The sequence below is a fragment of the Haliotis asinina genome, chromosome 14 (assembly GCF_037392515.1).
Source record: "Haliotis asinina isolate JCU_RB_2024 chromosome 14, JCU_Hal_asi_v2, whole genome shotgun sequence".
Lineage (NCBI taxonomy): Eukaryota > Metazoa > Mollusca > Gastropoda > Lepetellida > Haliotidae > Haliotis > Haliotis asinina.
In genome coordinates, this window is record NC_090293.1 from 1030602 (window position 1) to 1053769 (window position 23168).

At 44.7% G+C, this 23168-nt stretch overlaps 1 protein-coding gene across 1 annotated transcript in view; it reads right to left on the reverse strand.

The window, feature by feature from the left end:
* Positions 1-20547, reverse strand: part of LOC137261077 (serine/threonine-protein kinase greatwall-like) — a 50193-nt gene extending 29646 nt beyond the window's left edge. Inside the window, exons 1-8 of the mRNA XM_067798745.1 lie at positions 20325-20547; positions 17128-17183; positions 16148-16248; positions 15787-15878; positions 15467-15606; positions 14120-14208; positions 11945-12042; positions 9469-11397 (exon numbers count right to left, since the gene is read on the reverse strand). Coding sequence (XP_067654846.1) covers positions 9469-11397; positions 11945-12042; positions 14120-14208; positions 15467-15606; positions 15787-15878; positions 16148-16248; positions 17128-17183; positions 20325-20411 — 2592 coding nt within the window. The 5' untranslated portion in view covers positions 20412-20547. The remainder of the gene's footprint in view (positions 1-9468; positions 11398-11944; positions 12043-14119; positions 14209-15466; positions 15607-15786; positions 15879-16147; positions 16249-17127; positions 17184-20324) is intronic.
* Positions 20548-23168: the final 2621 nt, after the last annotated feature.

Sequence of the window (23168 nt, forward strand, 5' to 3'; positions counted from 1 at the left end):
CCAAGGTTCATTATGAGCATACCCATATCCTGCAGGTTGAAATCTAGCTTGATAGTTGGTTGTTTAAGCACCATTTTAGTCAACCGAGCGTACCCTACGGCTAGACTGGCGACCACTGTGGCGTGGTATGCGTCGTTGACGAACGTTTTCCCCTCAGACATTATGTATATATAAAAAATATTTAAATTATAACATGATATGCGGGTCTACCGTGGGGGTGGGGGGCTCACTGTTGGGTGGTGGCTCACTGTGGGAGGGTACCCCCACGTATAACCACGAGATAGCCAAGGCAGCAGTTACGCCTACAGCCAACAACAGTCGGGTTGGGGTGGTCACTTTATGTTGGTTACACCACCGTTTTTTACCGGCAGCTACTCTCTTAGGATTCTTCTGCCTGGTTACTGTTTGTGAAGGGGTCACTTCCCTCACTGTTGGGGGTGGGGTCTCCTCCATCACCTCGGGAGGGGTTTCCCTCACTGGGGTTTCCTGTGTAGCATCCATCTGTACTATTATTATTATTCTTTCTCTCAAATTGACAATGTTTTGCCGTGATAATCGCCGCCGTCACTGGAGCCAACAACATGCCATATTTGTGGTACAGCCCGCAGCTGATAGAGCTCACGGCGTGTTCGATAAAAGGGTCTTTCTCGAGGTCCTCCCACAGGTAAAGTCGGCGCTCTGGTGGAATGGGAAGGAAGTGTGATACAATACCGGTGTATATCTGGGTCATAGCCGATCCTATTGTCTTTGTCATTTCTGCTCCGAGCCGGGACTCGTATCTAGCGTACAGCTTATCGATTTCTTCTGCTGACATTTTGTGAATTTTATCTGGAGTGTAGTCTCCAAAGTAATGTTTGGCTTTGCCACCAACAGCCAACGCCACCAGTTTCTCTCGCTTGGGGGAATCCCCCACAGTGGGGGTACCCCCCAACTGTTCGAGCAATTCCTCACACTCCATCTTATAATATAACAAGTAAGATTTAGTTTTAACTATATAATACCCGATGCAGACAAAACACAGAGAAATGAAGGTTAAGTTGCACACGACAAACACTTCGAATATCATAGCTATATGCTTAGCTTTGCTTAGCTTTGCTTAGCTTTGCTTAGCTTTAGCTTAGCTTTGCTTAGCTTTAGCTTAGCTTTGCTTAGCTTTGCTTAGCATACTATATATGCTACTGGTTGGTCGGTCTTTAGCACGAGCTTAGCGTGTTTAGTTTCAGCGAGCTGTTTCTTCACCCGTTCCCGTTCTAATTTGCTCATCACATCGTTCTCTCTCAAACACTCCTCGAACGAATCCCTGTCCTTGCAGTGAAATAAGGCCACCCATCGCGTCTGCTCCCTGAGGTCTTTCAACACCGAGTTGAACTTCTGCGTTAGCACCCAGACGCTGTGATTTGCATGCCGGCCGGAGAAGGCCAGGTACGATAGCATGTCTCTCTTTTTTGTTATCTCGCGATTAGCGCTGCAGTCGTCCAGTATGAACAGCGTCGGTTCCCCTTTAAATTTCTCGTGAAGAGCTTTCAACCAGTCCTGCAGACGTGTTCCAGGGTCGATTTTGTGTACGTCCGGGTCCGTCATCACCCAAGGTCGCGTGTACGATTTATTCATGCTCAGAGTAGGGCATATGATAACGATGTTATCGAACACATCCTTGTAGTAACCCTCCAACATATCCAAGACGAAAACGGTCTTCCCACAGCCAGTCTGCCCGCACACTATGGCACAGTGTGGGTCAGTGGGTAGTTGTGGGTACCCCTGGGGGTCTCCCCCATCAGTAGATGGCTTGCACGAATCTCCCATTGTCTATATTAAGTTGCGCGTCCATAATAACGTACAGATATAATTTCAACTTACCAGCGGGTTGAGCTTTCTTAGTAATCTGGATGGTTATCCCTTCGCTGCCGTTATCTATACGGCGCCCGCTACCGTGCAGTTTATCATCATCCGTGGATCGCATGTCCAACCATAGGGCGTACTTGGTGGTCAGGTATTCACCGATCTGCACGGAGCCGAGGTCCAGGGCCCTGTTTCACAAAACTCTCGTAAGCCTAGGATCTCATAACTTTCCTCGTAGCACTTGCACCTCCTACGTTACAATATACCAGGTGCAAGTGCTACGAGAAAAGTTACGAGATCTTAGGCTTACGAGAGTTTTGTGAAACGGGGCCCAGGTCCTTTGTTATGTAATCCCCCACTGGTAGCTTTTTTATCTCATCCCACTGCTGGTGGGGTCTCATACCATGACTGAACAGCTGGTTTGGCACGCCCTCGATGGTAACTTCCACCTTTTCAATCTCGGGGTTGAAAAACTTCTCGCTGTCCCTCCGGAATGGATCGTAATACTCCACGGGGACGACCAGGATACCTTTCATCGATCGCGCCGGCACGTTCAGGTTGATATTCCACACAGTGTCGCTCTTATCTCGCACGACTGATCTATGCCTCAGTACGCGATCGTACAGGATAGCCATCTTCCCAGAGTACTGGCTTCGAACCTGCCTGGCCAGCTCCGGGCTAGTGACCATGTCGAACTCCAGAGAGATGTTGTCTATGGCATAACTAGCCTCATCACCGTTTGGCGTACGCACTACTTTGCTATAGTCATTAAACGTGAGCTCGTATTCGAGCCTATCACCCAGCGCGGCCTGGTAAAACGGCGCGTGTCCCGTGAGCAACTCGAAGTCGAGCGGCACGCAGAATCGATTCCCGTATGCTCGAGCGATGGCCTTTTCACCATCCGATAGCTTGTCTTGCTGGTCTTGCGTGAAGACATACCCTATGCGCGCCCGGGTTGATTTGCTGATACCCTGGTACACATCATTGACTCGTTCTCCCTCGCTTTTCCAGAGATCCCCGTAGCAGTGAAACACGTCGCTGTCGTCGATACTCAGCACCTCGTTACCGCTGATCTTGACGGTCGTTTTCTTGATGATAGCTCGCCCCACGTTCCGCACTAGCTCACGTTTGTCGTTGTCGGAGGTCAACGTGATATTGAACGCCAGTCGAACAGTGCCTGGTACAATGAGGTCATTCTCACCAAGGTTTGGAAATCTAACCAGCAGAGTTTGATTCTGGTCTATCTTGCTGGGATTGTTGGTGATGGTCACCGACTGGCGCACGGCTCTGGCTCCTAATGGCTCTCTCAATCTTCTGAAAGGATCTAATTTTCTACCGTACATTGTTATATAAATGAAATATATTTTTAATACTAATGGATGAAGACATAGATATGACGGAGATGTCGGGTGATAGTGCCCAGGCATTCGATGATGACCAGGAGACCTCATTCAGTACGGGCCTACAGCCGGCTGTCGACGCAGTTGAGACCTCATTATCGAAGCAAAGGGCCGAACTCATTAAGGGCGCCGTCGACGATTATTACAACGCAATTGAAACTAGAGACAACATCAAGCAGCCGGGAAGGGAACATTCCAAGTTTACCCTCATCAATAAAACGCTGCGTTTGAAGGCTCACCCGGATGCCGATCTAGTGAATAAAAGCACGGGAAAACCGCTTGCCTTATCAACATTGGCCAGAAAATATGGGATTGACTTTATCCGCGATAAACTAGGCTTAGAATATTACGGTGGCGCGCGACCTAAGATTCCTCCGGAGTTAGTTCAAAGTCTGGAAGGCATCAGGGACGCCCCATCGGATCAAAACATGACTTATGATATTAAAAAGGTGTTGGCCGACTACGAGAACGAGCCCTTCCCGGGGCTCAAAAGTACCTTTAGGGAACTGCGGGGGTTGGACCTGTTAATGCAAACCATTTGTGGTCATCTCTGGAAAAGCACGGCCAAAATGAGTGAGATAGACGACCACATCGCCTATGAAAGGAAAAAACTCGGTGAAACTGAGGACGAGGCTCTGAAAGCCCCCATCGAGAAACGAATACGTGATTTGGAAGAGGAAAAGAAGGTCTGGTTGGAGACAGCATCCTCCTTCAAAGAAAAGCTTCGATCCCAGGTCAGCCGTATACGGGAAACCATCAATCAAGTCCTCCACCGAGACACCACGTTAGCAGACAGGATTCGGATATTATTCCGGGAGCAAGGGATCACCATCGCCAGTATTCTGACTGCATTGGGTTTCATCATATCAACCCTGGTGGTGTCACTGGTGGGAGGAACCCCTGTGGGGCCTGCCGGCGGCGGGGGAACTCCCACTCCCACAGGCGGTGGGGTTAAAGACTGGATAAAAAAACTCGGGGAAGGCCTAGCTAAACTGGCTGGTAAAGCCGCCGAAGCCCTTCCCGGCATCCTGGGTAGCATCGTCTCGTGGTTGTTGGGCGCTCTGGCTAAAACTGCCATGTGGCTCAGTCAAAACATGTGGGCAGCCATCGTCGCCGTGGCGGGTCTGGTGTACGTAGCGGCTAAGAAATCTTTAACCAAATAAGTCCCAAAGTTACCCCACCAACCACCAGGGCCGTTTTACTATCAATATGCTGCTGATAGGGGGGTACCCCCACATGAATATGGGGGTGTGTTGGGGGCACATGAACTTTAGGCTCCGGGGGCGGCGCCACTATACCCTTTTCACGTGGTGGGATGTGTGGGATATAGGGGGTGTTAATATCGGGGTTGATACCCAACTTTTGGTCCGCCGTGGCTATGACTATTTTGTTGTTATAACCCACCACTTTTTTTATTCTCAGTTGCATATCACTCGGAGCCATGTACAACCCCACGCCGAACACGTAATTGACTTTAGATCTGGCGTATTCTAACACGTTTTGGTAACGGTTGATGGCCCGCGGGAGATCAACTGGAGAATTGATAGCATCCTCAACGTTGGCAACGAACTGTTTCTGAGCGTCGTAAGCAGTTCCCTTACCGAGGATGTTGGAACGCGTCATCGACTGCGCACCCAACAGCGCCCACACGTACGTTCGAATCGAGTCGTTCAACCTGACTTCCCCGGCACGAGTGAATCCTTTCGACGTGTCCAGCATGAACATTTTCCACCCGTCTGCGGTTGACTGCTCCACTTTCTGGATTGTGAAACCAACACCACCTTTTTTAAAGTCCATACGATCATCCCTCCATTCATTACTCGACAAAGCAAAGTCCTGCCTAAGTATACCTAGTGTCAGTAAATCATCACTGGCATCTTTCACTGGTTTTGGCCCAGATTTGTTAGGTTTAGGAACAAGATCAGCTAATGCATGGGAAAAACGTTCCGTACTAAACATTTTTCGTTGCATAAATTTTATTAGTATATGTTTGTCAAATGCTTTTGGCGAGAGCCCATGAGCGTAAGGAATACCCAACCCGTGGTTCAGCCCCGGCAAACGCCAATCCGTCTTCGGGTTTATTTCGAATTCGTTGCAAATACGTTCGTAGGCCCGTCTATCGTACGGGTTGTTTGTTGCGTCCCACGCTTTGTCCTGTGGGAGGGGAGCGCTGATCTCTTTAAGGATACGTCTGACCTGGTAGTACACGTGGAACTTGAACACAGACTGACTCAGCGGCCGACGCCGAGTGTCGGTCAATGTCACACCACACCCCGTTGTAGCGCACCACACGGCAAAGTTGAATTGGTTCTGCCAGAACTGCATAGGGTTGTTGAACCAAGCGTGGACTGCCTTGACGTTAGTCACCGAAAGCTTATACTTATCAGGCATATCTATAAACTTGGCATTGAAATACAACCCAGGAGCAACCACGATCTTCATGGTGGAGAAATCTACGTCCAGTTTAGGGTACAACACACCAGGGGAATACATTTTAAAACTATTATATAATGAGCATATATACTCTAACATGTACATAACACTTCCAGGAATAACGAGCGGTGAGGCCGTTCAGCTGACGCACGCGATCGATAACACGTCAGGCCAACTCGAAGTCGCACTCTGCGATATCACCTACCTACCGCAATGGACTAACATCAACGCCAGCAACAATAAGCTGTTCGTCAGTGGAACTCGCAGCCAGATAACTGACGGCTACTACAGCGTGTGCTCTCTAAACGACGAGGTCTTCAAACCCCTGGGAGCCGAACTCAAGATGAACGACTCAAACGGCACAGTGGTGTTAATCAACAACGGAAGAACCTCCTTGAGGCTCGGCCGACCATTAGCGAGGATACTCGGTATGTCTCCTGACGAGATAAAACCAACAACAACCGTCACAGGTACGAAGTTACCCGACCTAGTACCGTACCGAGAGCTGTACATTCATCTCGGTCAGGTGAGCACAACGTACAACATTCAAGGAGGTCACCCTTCCACTATACTGAGAGCAGTGCCGGTTAAAACTGAGAAATTCAACGACGGTAGAACCGAGTCGTTTTCACCACGGCAGTATAAGAGATTAACCCAGGGCAACATACCTGAGCTGACAATATCGGTGTTAGATATAAATCATAATCCTGTAAATATAGGATACCTCAGCTTAACGCTTCATGTAAAATGACCAGCGCACAAGGGCCCGGAGTGAAAAAATGCGTCAATATCGGGATCTCCGACCTCGGAGACACGCGCGGTTTCGATGCTCCCGGAGTAGATGGTAAATCGTATGCCTTGCAACTAAAAAACAACATTTACAAACGCGTTGAAATCCCCTCCGGTGGAACCCTAAATGATATAGTAGATACCACAAGAGCAACAGTCAACACTAAGTACGCCCTTGTCAACACCGGTGATAATAATTGGATAATATACCCATCGTTCGGTGGTAAATTGTTTCTCAATATTAGACTCGTCTCCCCTTACGTGTTTACTGATAACAAAGACAACCACCTAAACAAAGTCGTGAACAATGGAACCCTGCTCGTGGCTTACGTCCCAACTCAGAGACGTAGCGTAGTCGTCAGCCCACTCAACACTATGGCAGCCCACATGCTATCGAGTAAACCGACCATACAAAACGTGACATTGCAGTTGGTGTCTGAATTCGAAGGCGTGGTCAGTATACTAGAGAGTCTACCGGCAAACTCAACACTGATCATCAAAGTCTACCTAGGGGAACCATCGGGGAATGATGTTGAGATCGTGAAGGGGATCAAACTCGGGTGGGTGAAACGACACCAGTATCAAGTTTGCAACGTTTACGTGCGGGTGGGTGTTGGAGCCGACACCAGTCTGGAGGGGGTCAACGTGATCGTGGAAAACAAGATATCACTAACCAAGATCTTCCTGCCTGACAACATACACTTCATGGGTATGAAGTTAACCCCTGAATTATTATCAAAAAACCAGTTGGAAATTATATCGTAATAGTATAATAATGACCAGTCATCGCCCCAACACTACGCTTAACGACCTAGGAGATACGGAGGGATTTGATCAGCCTGGTGAGGAAGACACCTTATATATCCTGCACTTCAAAGACAACGTGTACAGACGGGTGTCGTTATCAGATTTAAAAGAGCCCAAATGGCTGATCAACTTAACACTCGCCTCACCTTATATCACATTAAAAGAGGGGGGGGGAGGATTGGGGTTTGTCTCTAAGATTAGGAATAACGGTATCTGGCCCGGGGATTTCATTCTGGAGCATAACGTGAATAAAGTAGCCACGATAGATTTTAGGGAAGAAAAAATTTTGTTAAGTACTGGCACAGTAGATCATAAATTAACATTTAACAGTAATCTTTTCCCCCAGAGGTTTCTTGATAGAACATCCTACTCCTACACAATCATCATAGAAGTCTTCTTTATGTATTTTGACAATGAAAACTCCTCGAAAGGACAACAAATTTTACCCGGGTTGGTAATACACTGGTATACCGAACACGTAGGTCAATATTGCCGTATTGTTATACAACGGAATACCCCCACGGGTCCTATAAACCGTTCAATAAGCCTCCGTGGGGTTTTTATTACAACAGAAAAGTCTATTGACCTCTCACCTCTTAGCATTAGTTATAATCTATCCCTTGTAGGTTTCAAATACATTGATAGAGTATTAACTGAAACCCAATTAAAATATCTTTCAAAATATATATTATAGGATGGGTCTGTACCCAGTCGTAGAGGAAGTAGCGAAGACGCTGGAAACCGTAGATGGGTTCCGCTTGAGGCAGTTATGTGATGTGAAACGTCAACTAGAACAAGACCGTGACACGCGGAAAGCACTATGTAAGAAGTACAATAGAGCTTTCAATATCGTGGACGGGGCTGACACTACCCTTATGGCAACCAGCATGGGACTAGGGGCGGCAGGTGTTGGGTTGTTAGCTACCATCGTGGCTGCACCTATAGTGCTAGGTATTGAAATAACGGCAGGGGTGGCAGGGTTAGCAGGATTGGCGCTTAAGTTAGTATCACGCAGACTTCATCGTAAGGCATTGAAACACGACGAGATCAGGGTTCTGGCCGAAGCAAAGCTGAACACAGTGAGTGAGCGTATTTCCACGGCACTCTCTGACAGTAAGATCTCAGAAGAGGAGTTTCGTTCAATCCTCTCTGAACTCAAAAAATATAACGGAATGAAACAAGATATTCGATCCAAGTCTCGTAAGTCTGCTATCAGCGAGGACGAGAAAAAAAAGTACATAGAACAGGGGATACAAAAAGCCCAGCAAGCCTTTATTACGAACACCAAAGTGATCGTAGGCGGTTCACATTAAACTGTTTCATCGATATAAACGTGACATAGGCACAGTGTTACCTCCAACACACGTTAAGTAGTAGGGGTAATGTATCTATACCAGCCGGGGGAACGCGAGGGTGATAGCCGTAAGCGGGCCACCGATCCTATATGGTCAGTCAAAACTTACAACATAGATAAAGTGGATATGAAAGCCGACGAACCTAACTTATACTACTTGAGGGATGGGCCGGGTAGGGGGTTTGTAAGAGAAGAATTATTGATCGTACCGTACGGCACAGTGTTACCTCCAACACACGTTAAGTAGTAGGGGTAATAGTAGCAAGAGCTAAGGGCCCAACCAAAGCCTTATTTAGTAAATAAGGCTTTGTAGAGACTTTTCTTGAAAGTGTTTTAGAACTGTCATTCCCTATACTACTTGAAAGATACGACGATGAATACAAGTTAAAAAGGCAAACAAATTATGAACAATTCGGTAAAAAAATTTTGTCACATGATGTAAATATACGGATAAAAAAAAAAACGGATACAACTGTAATTTGGTTGATTATAAGACCAAACCTAGTAAAGGATATGTGCCGTATCAGGACCCCGGTGCCCTCACGTACGTCCTCTACGGTTAATAAGGAGAGAGTGAAGAGCATGGCATGTCATATGACTGGTTTGTGTGCCAAATACATGGGTTCAAGGGAGGCTACTCGTATGGGGAGTACTGATATTACATCCGCATTACTGAAGGGAACTTCAGCGGATTCATGTGTTCAGATAGAAGACAAGCATAATAAGAATGAGTCAGGATAATGAAAAATAATCATTGCTACACCAATTCAGCCAGACTCCATTGAAATTTTAAATTAAAAATTACTTTGAATCTTAAATTGCTTTGTAAGTCAGATTGTTACTCACACGTCCCGAACCATACACTGGGCTGATGGGCAGCTCCTTCTTCCTGTGCACACAAGGCCGTGGGGCGCTGGGGGAAGGCGGCAGACTCATGGGGGAGGGATCAGGGGAGGTGTGCATCACAACCACGGTGTATGGAGGACTCTTTATTGCTCCCGACTCTGAAGCAACAACATCAGGGGACACAAGAGGAGACGATTCTGCTGAAGAACCATCACTTGTGTTATTGCAGTCATGGCAACGTAAGTTTCCTTCATTGAGGTCAAGGTCAGCACAATCTTTACTTGTAACTGACTCGACATTGCTTCTTTTACGTAAATGTTCATCCCCATACAAAAGTTCTGGAACCTCGCCATTCTCAGTGGAGGAGTTCCTACAGTTCTCTATATCACCATAACTTCTTTTCCTAGACTTGGATATTTCAATGACCTCATTCACACGACGTGTATCTGACAAGCTTGATGTGCTATCGGCCCTCTTGAAGCGTATGACTGTCTTCCTAGACTGGTTCATCACATGATCTGCCAGATCCAGCCCCGAGAAGTCCTGCGTCAACCCAGAGCTCCGTGGCACAGACATCAAATCCTTCTTCAGCTTAATGGTTGCAGCGGATACCATGGCACCCTTATTTTTGTCATTAATGTTCTCTTTATCTTTCTTGTTGACTTCGTATTTCTTCCTGGCTGAACATAATGCAAGCGTTTTGATTTCCTGTGTAAGTCCTGTGTTGGGAACTCGGGGAGAACTAACAGCACTGATGCCTGGCAAGAAGGATTCGGAAACAGTACCTTGAGGGAGAGCCTCGACATCCTCCCTGGACCGGAATGTTAGTGAACTGATTTCTTGGGTTAGACCCGTGTTGGACACACGGGATGGAACCTGACTGTCCTCACTGGAACTGCTGATGAATGTCAGCTGACACCGCTCATCCTTCTGCCCAATACTCACATCACAGTCATTGAGGTCACAGTCATCCATGTTTCTCCAGTCCTGGCTGTCTCTACTGCCCTGCCAGTCTGACACACTCCCACCCCGAGAAGACTTCTCTTCACGGATAACCCCCATCACGTGTACACCCATGCTGCTGCGTCGAGACAAAGCACTGTCGTCCGAGTATTCAAAGCTTCTCCGTCGCTGAGCACGAAGTCGCAGACTTTGCTGACTGGCCTCTGCCTCATCATCAGAGGGATAACTGTAGCCACTGCTGCCCCTGTTGGACATGCTGGTGAAGCGGCCGGACTCCACTGACGAGTCCAGGTAGGAGACACTGAGGTCAGCATCAGAAAATGAGTGACCTCTGGGTTCAGCCTCACTCTCTTCACTATAGGATCCCTCTCTCATACTCCGCAGGTTGCGAGCAGCATATGAGTTCCACACAGCCTCATCAGTCCGATGAAGTTGCGGAGTTTCCTCTGAAAAGCTTTCCTGTCTGGAAGAAGTTTTCTCGTGACTCTGACAACCATCATCCTGACACTGATCACAAGAAGACACTTCTTTGTCCACTTGATTTGTTTCTGTGGATGAGAACACACTATCACTTGACTGACCGAACAGATTAGCTTTTGGTTCTGAAGACTCCAGATTACTATCAGTGTTGACTGTATTCCTGGATCTGTTCCCAGTGTGCTCTGATTCTGACTTGCTCCAATTCAAGGAATCCTGTAAGGTTGGTGTGAGACTCTGGATTGGGGCAGGTGGGCGGTCATCATCTGCTGCAGTGGAGAGGTTCCTTGTTCTGTCTTTGTAGCCCCTCCTGGAAGGGGTTAAGGAGATGCGTAGCAGGGGCGATGTTGTGCTGTAATTGCGAAGGGGGCTGCAGAATGGGGACTTTTCCACAAGGGGACGGGGACTACAATAGTTTGACTTCTGACCTGAAGGCATAGGACTCACAAACAGTGCAGGTTTCTTTGCCTTCCTGGCTGACGGCAGGTTCTGAAACAATCAATGCTTGTTTTGCAGCAATCACATCTCAAGCACCACAGTTCATTTACATCTTAGGCTTATGAGAGCTTTGTGAAACAGGGCACAGGCCATACATAACAGAGATGCCAACCCTGAATCAAATGAAAGTGGAGTCATGCCTCGCCCGAAGCAAATCTCAAGCCCTGAAGGTGCGAGTTGGGGGTGAGCAGAGAGAGGGATCGGGACCCTTTTGACGGTGGGTGTCTGGGGGGCCTCCCCTACCAAAATAGATTTAGTCTGCTGGAAATATGCAATATCTGGGCATACTTAACCAGATGATACTTAACTCTAAGGAACATATTCAAACAAATATTTACTAAAATTCATTCAAACATCCTAAATTTATTAACAAATTTGTATTTTCTAAAAATCAGAGTTTTTTACACACAAATCAGAGAGTAGATTCTGTGTTTGAAAATCCGGGTAACTCTTGAAAAGTCGGAGTGGTTGGCATCTCTGACATAAGACTGACATTATTTTACTGACACATACATGTCAGATAAAAATGGTTACTTACAAATGCCAGGGAGGATTTGAGAGACAATATCTGTCCGGGAGTGCGATAGATGTTGTACTTGCTGCTGGGGTCATACGAAGGTTTCATGAAGTCATCCACTGAAATATTAGAGAAAAGGCATCACAGTCAGAGTTGTTTGAAACAGCATCAGCCATATGGCAACTGTATCCCAAATGAATGTGAATTACTGACTCTTACCGGGGTCTGAAAGCATTACTACAACCACCTCATCAGGGTTCAGTGAAAGCATCAGTTGTATGTCCACATTATGAGGGTACAATAAAAGCATAACACAGGACCAGGGAAGAGATGACACATAATCCGGGATCAGGCAGGATACCACATGACATGGGATCAAGCAGGATAACACCTGACCAGGATCAGGTGGAATAACACATGACATGGGATCAAGCAGGATACCACATGACCTGGCATCAGGCAGGATAACACCTGACCAGGATCAGGTGGGATAACACCTGACCAGGATCAGGTGGGATGACACATGGCCAGGGATCAGACAGGATAACACATGACCAGGCATCAGACAGGATGACACATGACCAGGGATCAGACAGGATGACACATGACCAGGGATCAGACAGGATGACACGTGGCCAGGGATCAGACAGGATAACACCTGACCAGGCATCAGACAGGATGACACATGACCAGGGATCAGACAGGATGACACCTGACCAGGCATCAGGCAGGATGACACATGACCAGGGATCAGACAGGATGACACATGACCAGGGATCAGACAGGATGACACATGGCCAGGGATCAGGTGACACATGGCAAGGAATCAGGCAGGATAACACATGACCAGGCATCAGACAGGATGACACATGACCAGGGATCAGGTGACACGTGGCAAGGAATCAGGCAGGATAACACATGGCCAGGGATCAGACAGGATAACACATGACCAGGGATCAGGTGGAATGACACATGACCAGGGATCAGACAGGATGATGCATGACCAGGGATCAGACAGGATGACTTATGACCAGGGATTAAGTGGGATGACACATGACCAGGGATCAGACAGGATGACTTATGGCCTGGGGTGAGGCAATGATGACACATGTCCAGGGATCAGGTGGAATGACACATGGCTAGGGATCGGGCGGGATGACATATGGTCAGGGATCAGACAGGATGACATATGGCCTTTGGGGAGGACATGATGACACATGGTCAGGGATCAGACAGGATGACATATGGCCTTTGGGGAGGACATGATGGCACATGGTCAGGGATCAGACAGGATGACATATGACCAGGGATTAGGTGGGATGACACATGACCAGGGATCAGACAGGATGACTTGTGGCCTGGGGTGAGGCAATGATGACACATGTCCAGGGATCAGGTGGAATGACACATGGCTAGGGATCGGGCGGGATGACATATGGTCAGGGATCAGGCAGGATGACATATGGCCTTTGGGGAGGACATGATGACACATGGTCAGGGATCAGGCAGGATGACACATGACCAGGCATCAGGTGGGATGGCACATGACCAGGGATCAGACGGGATGACATGTCCTGGCGTGGGTTCAAAATTCTTTTTAAAAGCTACTTGCCATAAAGCAAGTGACTTTCAGAAAGTAAGTTGTCCTGACTAATTTTCCACCTGCCCTGACTTTATGACATAACCATGATGATTAATCATGAAAGAATAGATCAAAATGGTATGTGATGTTAATGGACTATTTATCAAAAAGTGATACTTTATTTAAATATCACTGAAACATTTAATAGCTACATTTTGAGCAGATGTGAAATGAAGTTCAAGTCTATTTGCAGTTTGAAACCATAAGTGGAAAATATATTGTAGCCCATGGACAAGTTGGATACCATTATTTGATCACCCTAAAAGAAATATCGACTTGTCCCGGGCATCGGGGGATGGGATTTTTGTACCCCTGGGCAGTGATAAGGCAGGATCTACAATACAACCTTTGCACAGACAATCATAATGCAATGTTAAGGTATGGGATTGCTATGTAGAACAAGAACATCTACGTGAGATATTCTTTAAGATAGCATGATCAATGTTCATTATCACAGACATTTGTCTCATGATAAAATAAAAATCACTGTTCTCGTACAATATCAGTGCACCCCTCCATGGTATATGTTCATTTATGCATTTGCTTTCACTAACCTGTATCTAGAGAGATCTTGGACAGCCCAAAGTCTGTGAGCTTGATGTGACCTTGATCTGTTACCAACATGTTGTCGGGCTTCAGGTCCCTACCAACATAGTCAAACATGATATATAGGCCTCACATCACTATCAACCTAGGCAAGCAACATTACCTACAAGCCTCACATCACTATTAACATAAATAAACAATATACACAGGCCTCACATCACTATCAACCTAGACAAACAACCTTACATACAAGCCTCACATCACTATCAACCTAGACAAACAACCTTACATACAAGCCTCACATCACTATCAACCTAGACAAACAACCTTACATACGAGCCTCACATCACTATCAACCTAGACAAACAACCTTACATACAAGCCTCACATCACTATCAACCTAGACAAACAACATTACATACAAGCCTAGTGTTACTAGTGATAGCATACTGACCTGTGTGTGATGCCCTGACTGAGCATATTTACCTGTGTATGATGCCCTGACTGGGTGTACTCAAGCTTGCATGATGCCCTGATTGTGGGTGTACTGACCCTTGCATGATGTGCTGACTGTCAGTGTACTGATCCTTGCATGATGCCCTGACTGGGTGTACTGACCTGTGTATGATACCATGACTGTCGGTGTACTGACCTGTGCATGATACCCTGACTGTCAGTGTACTGACCTGTGCATGATACCCTGACTGGGTGTACTGACCTGTGTATGATACCATGACTGGGTGTACTGACCTGTGCATGATACCCTGACTGGGTGTACTGACCTGTGTGTGATACCCTGACTGGGTGTACTGACCTCTGTATGATACCCTGACTGGGTGTACTGACCTGTGTATGACACCATGACTGTGGCTGTACTGACCTCTGTATGACGTCCTGACTGGGTGTACTCACCCTTGCATGATTCCCTGACTGTGGGTGTACTACCCCTTGCATGATGTCCTGACTGTCAGTGTACTCACCTGTGTATGATATCCTGACTGGGTGTACTCACCTGTGTATGATGCCCTGACCTGTGTATGATGCCATGACTGCAGATGTACTGATCCGTGTATGATGCCTTGATTGGGTGTACTGACCTGTGTATGATGCCCTGACAGGGTGTACTGACATCTGTTTGATGCCCTGATTGGGTGTACTGACATGTGTATGATGCTCTGACTGGGTGTACTGACATGTGTATGATGCCCTGACTGTCGGTGTACTGACCTGTGTTTGATACCCTGACTGGGTGTACTGACCTGTGTATGATGCCATGACTGGGTGTACTGACCTGTGTATGATGCCATGAGTGAGTGTACTGACCTGTGTATGATGCCATGACTGGGTGTACTGACCTGTGTATGATGCCATGACCATGGAGGTACTCAAGAGCCAAAGCCACCTCAGCAGCATACATGACAGCCATCTCCTCATCAAAGTATCCATAGATGGCAAGTAGACTCTTTACGTCTCCTCCAATCAGGTACTCCATGATCTATAACAAGAACAAGTAAAACAGAAAACCTTGTTTTCCTGTTATCTTTCTCTTTTCACTATACAGTTGGATTGTGAGGGGGAGTGTGGGTGAGAGGAGGATTGGACCAACAGAAAAATGTTCTGAGACTGGATGGAGAGGGTGAAATGAGGGCAGATTGGAGGGACTGGGGAAACGTACCAGGAAGATGTTCTGCTGAGACTGGAGAGAGTAGTATAGTTGAACCACAAAAGGACTCCTTGAAGCAGCCAGAGCATCTCGTTCAGCCATCACTAGAGAAACACACAGAATCATCTAAATATGTTCTGTCTTTCCTAGGATAATAATACATATTGACTTGTTAGATAGTCATTGCCTTAAAAAGTCATGGCTTATTGTAAATGTGATGAACTGCTTTTCTTAAAAGCCAGAGAAATCTATATGCCTGTTTCCAAATTCATCAAGATTTCATTAACATTTCCCTGACTGAGTGGTGTGTCTATAATCTATCCTCCAAGTTTTTACCCCCTTTCCTGTACAGCACCTGTGCCTAATTACCTACCCTGCTTCATGAGGTTCTTGTTCACAAGATCAGCTTTCTTCATCACTTTGATGGCATACAGTTTATCTGATGCCTGTTTCTTCTGGCCAAGAAATACTTTACTGCAAGATGAATAACAAATGGTTTCACAGATATTGGCAGGTAAAGTATCACATATTTCCAGTAAGCACGTTTGGACACATAAAGATGTTAAATATGACACATACTGACACATTTATGGAGACATTGATCTAGTAAAAACAACAATTATATTGGATCACTCTGCACTCAAATGTATTCTCATCTCTATGAGGTGTATAGATGTTGGAATGTTTGGAGTAGTATCTCATCCTATCAGGTACCTATTAAATGCTATGTGAACTTGGGTACCTGTTTCAGTATGGGGAAGGTTCAATGACCTGGAAACTCTCAGGAGTCAAGCTTGCCAAACAGGGTCACATTTCTTTTCCCTTTAAAGATCACTGCTGAACACCACCTGAACTGTCTACAAAAGGCACACCTTCTTCATCTAAATGCACTTGCATACGTTCACTGATTTATTTCTAATCTAGACAAATCGCAGTTCAAACTCCATATCCCTACAGACATGCCTATTCCAAATTATTCCCACCGCTATTCTGTGTTCCTTCTGTGTGCACCTTTAGCATGCATTGTGCATGGACAGGTGCCTTAAAAATGGACTGTTATTATTATAACTTCAACTAGTACTATCTCTGTTAATGTACGGGGAAACCCAAGAAGATCCACTTCTAACATGTTTACCACTTACGTGGAACACCCCATGACAGATGTTCTTATCATAATGATGAGTGGAAATCAGTCATACCTGCATCCTTCAATACCCAAGGGACATAACTCTTTACACACTGCAATACCTTCAGTGACTAGGCCAACCATGAACAGGTACCACATCAACTGGACAGGTAACACACCAACTGGACAGGCACCACATCAACTGGACAGGTACCACATAAACTTACCCAAATGCTCCTTTGCTGATTGGTTTGATGAAACTGAAGTCTGTGATTGAAGGAAGCTGCAACAAAGTGGCACTTCAAATTTCAATGACAACAACAACTTGCACCACAGTGTACATTACTGGATGGTGTTGCACATGCTTCTGTTCTGCGTTCTAGCAATCATTCCAGCAGTATGACAAGGACTACCTGGAATGATCATCATACATTGAACCTTTCAGGTGAATCACTGGGCTTCCTCACCCCTCCTGGTGTACATGAAACAAAATGAGACTGATAACTTCCATAGTTCATCACTGAGGTGAGGTAAGGTGATTTGAAACCAAGGAAACTGGGCCTAAAATTTCGAAGCTCTCTTAGCATTAAAATAGTCATAAGTGCCATTCATTAACATCAACTTATGACTATCTTAGGGCTAAGAGAGCTTCGAAATTGTAAGCCCTGCTTCAGGATCATTACATCTATGCAGCAAAGTATATCCATGTTTGTGTGAATCTGTGGCTGTTTGTGCTGTCAAGTCCATTTACATGTTTACAGTGCTAGCAAACTGAGATACTAAAGTCCCGTAAACAATACTATAAAAATGGTTATTGCCTTGTATTTTCTCATCTCAACTCTCATCAAACGGCTGATATAAAATATCAACTAAGGTAATGGCTACCTTAGTACCTAGTTGAGATTTGAAGCTTTAATGATTTCACTAATCCAGTTCCATCATTTACAGAGGGAAAAGTCGGAAAAACTACTGCTTTCTTATTTTTTCTGTGTCCAAACAACACTAAAAAGAAGCAGACTTTGATCATGCGATTGTCCTCGCACCCAGGTCAGGATTGAACAGTAGGATAGATTATTATTTCAAATCATAACCTGAAATCAGTCTGCATTGAAAATGGGTAGCATATCAATTATTTTGTGTGTGAGATGTGTAGGCTCTATATAAGGCAATAATCTTATGCAACTGGTATACGGGTGTATGCACTTCATAATCACATGCTGCAAGCACTGCATCAGCAACATGGATAGCAACACTGAGAAGCTTGTTCATAACATCATTAAATACTTCCGTCTTGATAGAGACAGAGGGAAACCATTTGTTAGCTATGATAGGGTGTACTATAGGACCAGTTGTGCAGTGGGCTTGTCATATAACCAGGTATATGTGGTTGCAATGAAATTTACAGTAGGGGTTGTCTCAAAACCAAAAACCAATATGCCAGGTAATAAAAACACAAGTTGAACAGTTTTGATACAAGTGTTATTCGATGAGCTGTCCTGAAGTTATATGAGTGGAAAATACCACCAACCTGTGATAAAATCCAAGAGAAAATAAAAGACAGTCACATAACACCAATGCGCCTGCCCTGCTGTCAGGAAAGGGCAAGCATCTGGTCATCCTTCATGCAGGCACCTCTGAGTCTGACAAGGGTTTGGTAGAGGGGTGTGATCTTGTATTCGAGGCTAGGCGCACAGACGTGTATTATCACCATGAAATGAATGGTGAGGTATTCTTGGACTGGTTTGAACACAAACTGTTGCCCTGCCTAGACAAACCCAGTGTTATTATTATGAATAACGCCAGTTGCCATAACACATGGGTTCCTGGTACTATTACTCCCACCATGAGTAGCCTTAAAGCATCTGTGCAGGAATATCTTACTTCCTGTAATGTGCCTTACAAACTTTTGGAAACAAAGGGGCAGATGTTAAAGAAGGAAAGCAAAACAAAAAACCAGTCCAGTACCTCACCAATGACCTGGCTTTTTGATATGGTCACTTTGTACTCCATTCACCAGTCAGGCATTGTGAGCTCATCCCCATCAAGCTCATCTGGATTAATTGCAAAGGGTTCATATCCAGAAACAACACGAGGTTCTAACAATCTGATGTCAAGGACCTGGTCTATCAGTCCTTTGCTAGAATTACCCTGGACATGTGGCAAAAGGGTGAAGGTCACGTGCTGAAAATTGAAAGAGACTATCGCATATCAGACAGAGTTAATTACAACAAAACTACCCCTGATATCATCCATCTGGACGATTCAGCTTATGACACAAGTACTGATGATTACACCTAGTGTAACACATACGTGAACACATCAGTTCTTTTCCTGTCATTAATCTATAAGTAAATCTAATATGTACCAGCACAACACAAAACAATGGAAACACATATAATTTAAAACTAAACAAAGCAATAAATTTCGACACTGCTACACATATCTATAACATACCTTGTATAACAATCATCATGCACTCAGACTATCATTTCCTGACATTATTTATGTCCACGCGGCGTTCGGTTTCTCGCACAATGATCAACTACCTTATGAGATGACCCCTTCCCATGCAATGCATGAAAATCTCTGTGACTCGGCTCATGTTATGGTCTGTTTCATACAACTGTGTACATTGCTGAATTTTTCAAAGTTTTCCGATTTTTTAAGGGTAAACCAGGACTTATCTGATAACAATCTCCAAAACAACTGTTGGTCAAGATAGGTAAAAAGGCTTGGTTTAAGTGATATATGTTATTAAACACCTTCCTATATATATTATTATAGAATGCGCACCAAAAAACATTTTTGTAGCATTGTTTACATTACTTTATGGTGCAGTTTAACTGTGTCAACATGGATACACTGCCAAATGCACTGGACCATGAAGACAATAAGTTATACACTGGGCAAAAGAGGAATAATTCTGAAAAGATTAAAGCATCTCAGGCAGTTCCTGCCAGTGCTGATATATGTAGAGATACCATGCATGCTACAAACAAATTACTAACATTTGTTGATGCAGTGTTGTTCAGTATTCGCATATCAGTATTATGTTCAACATGTTCAAAGTTTTCATATTATAACGTCAGTCACTGGCAAACAGAGATATATAAAGGCACTAAAAATCTCATAATGTTCCCTGTGCTGCCAAATACATATCACTTTTCATGAAACAACATTCCAGCTGAAGCATACTGTTTCAAAGTTGTTGTGTTTATGTTAACCAGACTGTTAATGTTATGAAAACTGTTTAAAAAAACAAAAACATGGCCAACATTTTACGAATGGGATACATGTAGTATTTCTGTGTTGCCACTAACATAAGAAATTAACACAACACCATAATCAAGGTAGAGTGCCAGGTAAATTTCCACAAATCAAAACAAGCAAAGATGACCTAGCTCAGTGTGTATGCTGCTTTTACCTTTGATGCGCCTCCATTTTGAGAACTCTCATCTACCTCCAGTAATCCGTCGACGAGGTTCTCTTTATCGTGCTCGTTATGCTTCATATTCAGTGAATATGTCACGCACACAACTCTATTATGGTGGCATTATTTACACCAGAAGAGCAGAAACAACCTTTCCCAGTTCGTATCAACCGCCTTTAAATCGGCCGGAAACACGGGTTTTCTCAAAGGGAGGTAATTTTGATTATATTGTTTGCGTTTCCCACAATAAAATATTTTTTCCAGTTCAACGCGAATATTGGTGGGGAGCCTACATTCTATGCCTATGACATTGTTGTGAAATCATATTTTGGTTCAGCAATATTTTATTTTATATATGTTTTTATTTGTACTGGCATCCTACACAACTCATGAAATAGACCAATTAATATTTGCAGTGTCTATAAAATATTACACTTTAACCGTTTCTCTAAACACAAATCTTGCGGGTACTTTCCAAACCATCATCGTAGTATAAAAGGAAACCAAAGTACACTGTATATATTCATATTGTTCAGAATGTGTAAGGCTAGCTTCCATTCTGGATCTGCTGATTACACGCAGGCTGAAAGAAACCAAGAAATATCCCATAACTATGTGCAGCCTCCTATCTGGTTTGAGATGCACATGTAGCCCTTCTGATCGTTTCGTGGGTGGGCTACTTCGTCCCAGCTTGACCCTTGCCCTTATTGAGTAACAGTTTGCTTATGTAGGAAGTGCATCCAGACGTAGATTTATCTGTTAACGCGATAAGAAACATGGGTTTTATGTTGTGAGCAGGTAACGGTATATCCACTAATTCTACAATAATAGTGGTGCATTGCAGGTAATCCGAACGATAGCTGTTATCGACGCGTTGTCTAAACATACACGACACAGATGGGTGTTCCCCTTGCACTAACCTATCGTCCTGCTATAAGGCGAGATGCTGCAGTTTCACAGAAGATTAACCACCCACCACCTTCAGTTCGCATAGTGAGGGAGTTATTTATGTCGCTTTTTGCCATAGTCCAGCAATGTCGCGACTGGGGACACCAGAAATAGACTTCACATACAGTTCCCATGTAGGGGATCGACAGAATGAGTCCCAAGTGTACTGGCGCTCTTTTCCTTTGACAAGAAATGGTCATCCACGACGTCGTATACAATATTACTGACTCACCACCTTCTTGAATGGCGATCAAACAATTACTCTACTCTGCGTTCTATTTCTCAATCGAAATACAAGTGCATAAAACCAGGGACAACTACATCTTCTATTCTCCCTATCTGATGAAACGAATACAAAGCTATTTTTTGTGTGTCTAAGTTGAGAACCCATACGTGTTATACGTGCCACTATCAAAGTCATACGGTGTAAACAAACCCATCATCCGAACAAACAGAACTGATTTGACACAAGTACCACTCGGTTTAAAACGTCCATTGAGCAGTGTTTTTCTGTGTCAAATGTCCGGCAGTGCATACGCAGCTTTCGTTAGCAATAGTACTGCTCAATGTGGGTGTATCTGTTCACATATAGAGGGGTAGATCCAGAAAGCTGTTTACGTGTTACATACCCAGAGTGAGATAGTGAGTTATGATTTTAAGTCACATCGGCAGTATTTGAGCCATATCGTGACTAAATGAAGTTAAAAATTGTTAATAATTAAAGGTAAATTATATAAACATCTCAACAGATGATAGTAAAACAACTATGTAATCACAGATAAAGATGTAAAGCTTGTAATTTAAAATTCAGATTCTAATTGCAAGCCAACAGGATATACAAAGGGCTATAGATCTCCAGCAAATGAAAGTCGATCTCCATATTGTCGACCACGAAGACTTGTAGTACTTTTCCTACTTGCATGGTCTCAAGTCGGATTTACATCATCCCTTACATCAGCTATAATTTAAAATTATAAAGGTACAGCGTTCAAACATTTCGTAAGATTGATTTTCTTTGCTTTAGGCGCAAACAGAAAGCAGTTAATGTTCGACAGAGGTGTAACCAGCAAGTTGTTAAAGGGGTGCAGGAGCACAACGAGAAAGATGTTGACGTGGTGCAGGGGCGTAATGAAAAACATGTTGACGTGGTGCAGGGGCGTAACCAGAAAGCTGTTAACATGGCACCGGGGCACAAGCAGAAAACTTTTCATGTGGTACAAGGGTGTAATGAGGAAGCTGTTACTGTGTACAGGGGCGTAACGAGAAACCTGTTGTTGTAGGAACGCGGTGCAGGGGTGTAACGAGAAACCTGTTTATGAGGTACAGGGGCGTAATGAGAAATCTGTTGTTATATGATAGGGGTGTAACCAGAAAGCTGTTAACATGGTTCAGGGGTGTAACGAGAAAACTGTTTATGAGGTACAAGGGTGTAATGAGGAAGTTGTTACTGTGGTACAGGGTTATAACAAAAAAAGTTGTTACTGTGGTACAGGGGTGTAACAAGAAAGCTGATACTGTGGTACAAGGTGTAACAAGAACGCTGATATTGTGGTGCAGGGTGTAACAAGAACGCTGATACTGTGGTACAGGGTGTAACAAGAAAGCTGATACTGTGGTACAGGGTGTAACAAGAAAGCTGATACTGTGGTACAGAGGTGTAACAAGAACGCTGATACTGTTACAGGGTGTAACAAGAACGCTGATACTGTGGTGCAGAGACCTGCAACGCGTAAAATGTATATGTGGTAGAGAGGCGTAACCAGAAAGCTGTGTAAGTGTATGTCTTTCTGTTTCCGAGTCCAGATGTCCAGCTCTGGCAAAGCTATGTCATCATGTAGAAATGATACTGGATGACGCTCATGATGCACACCACCAGTTTGTCCAGTGATC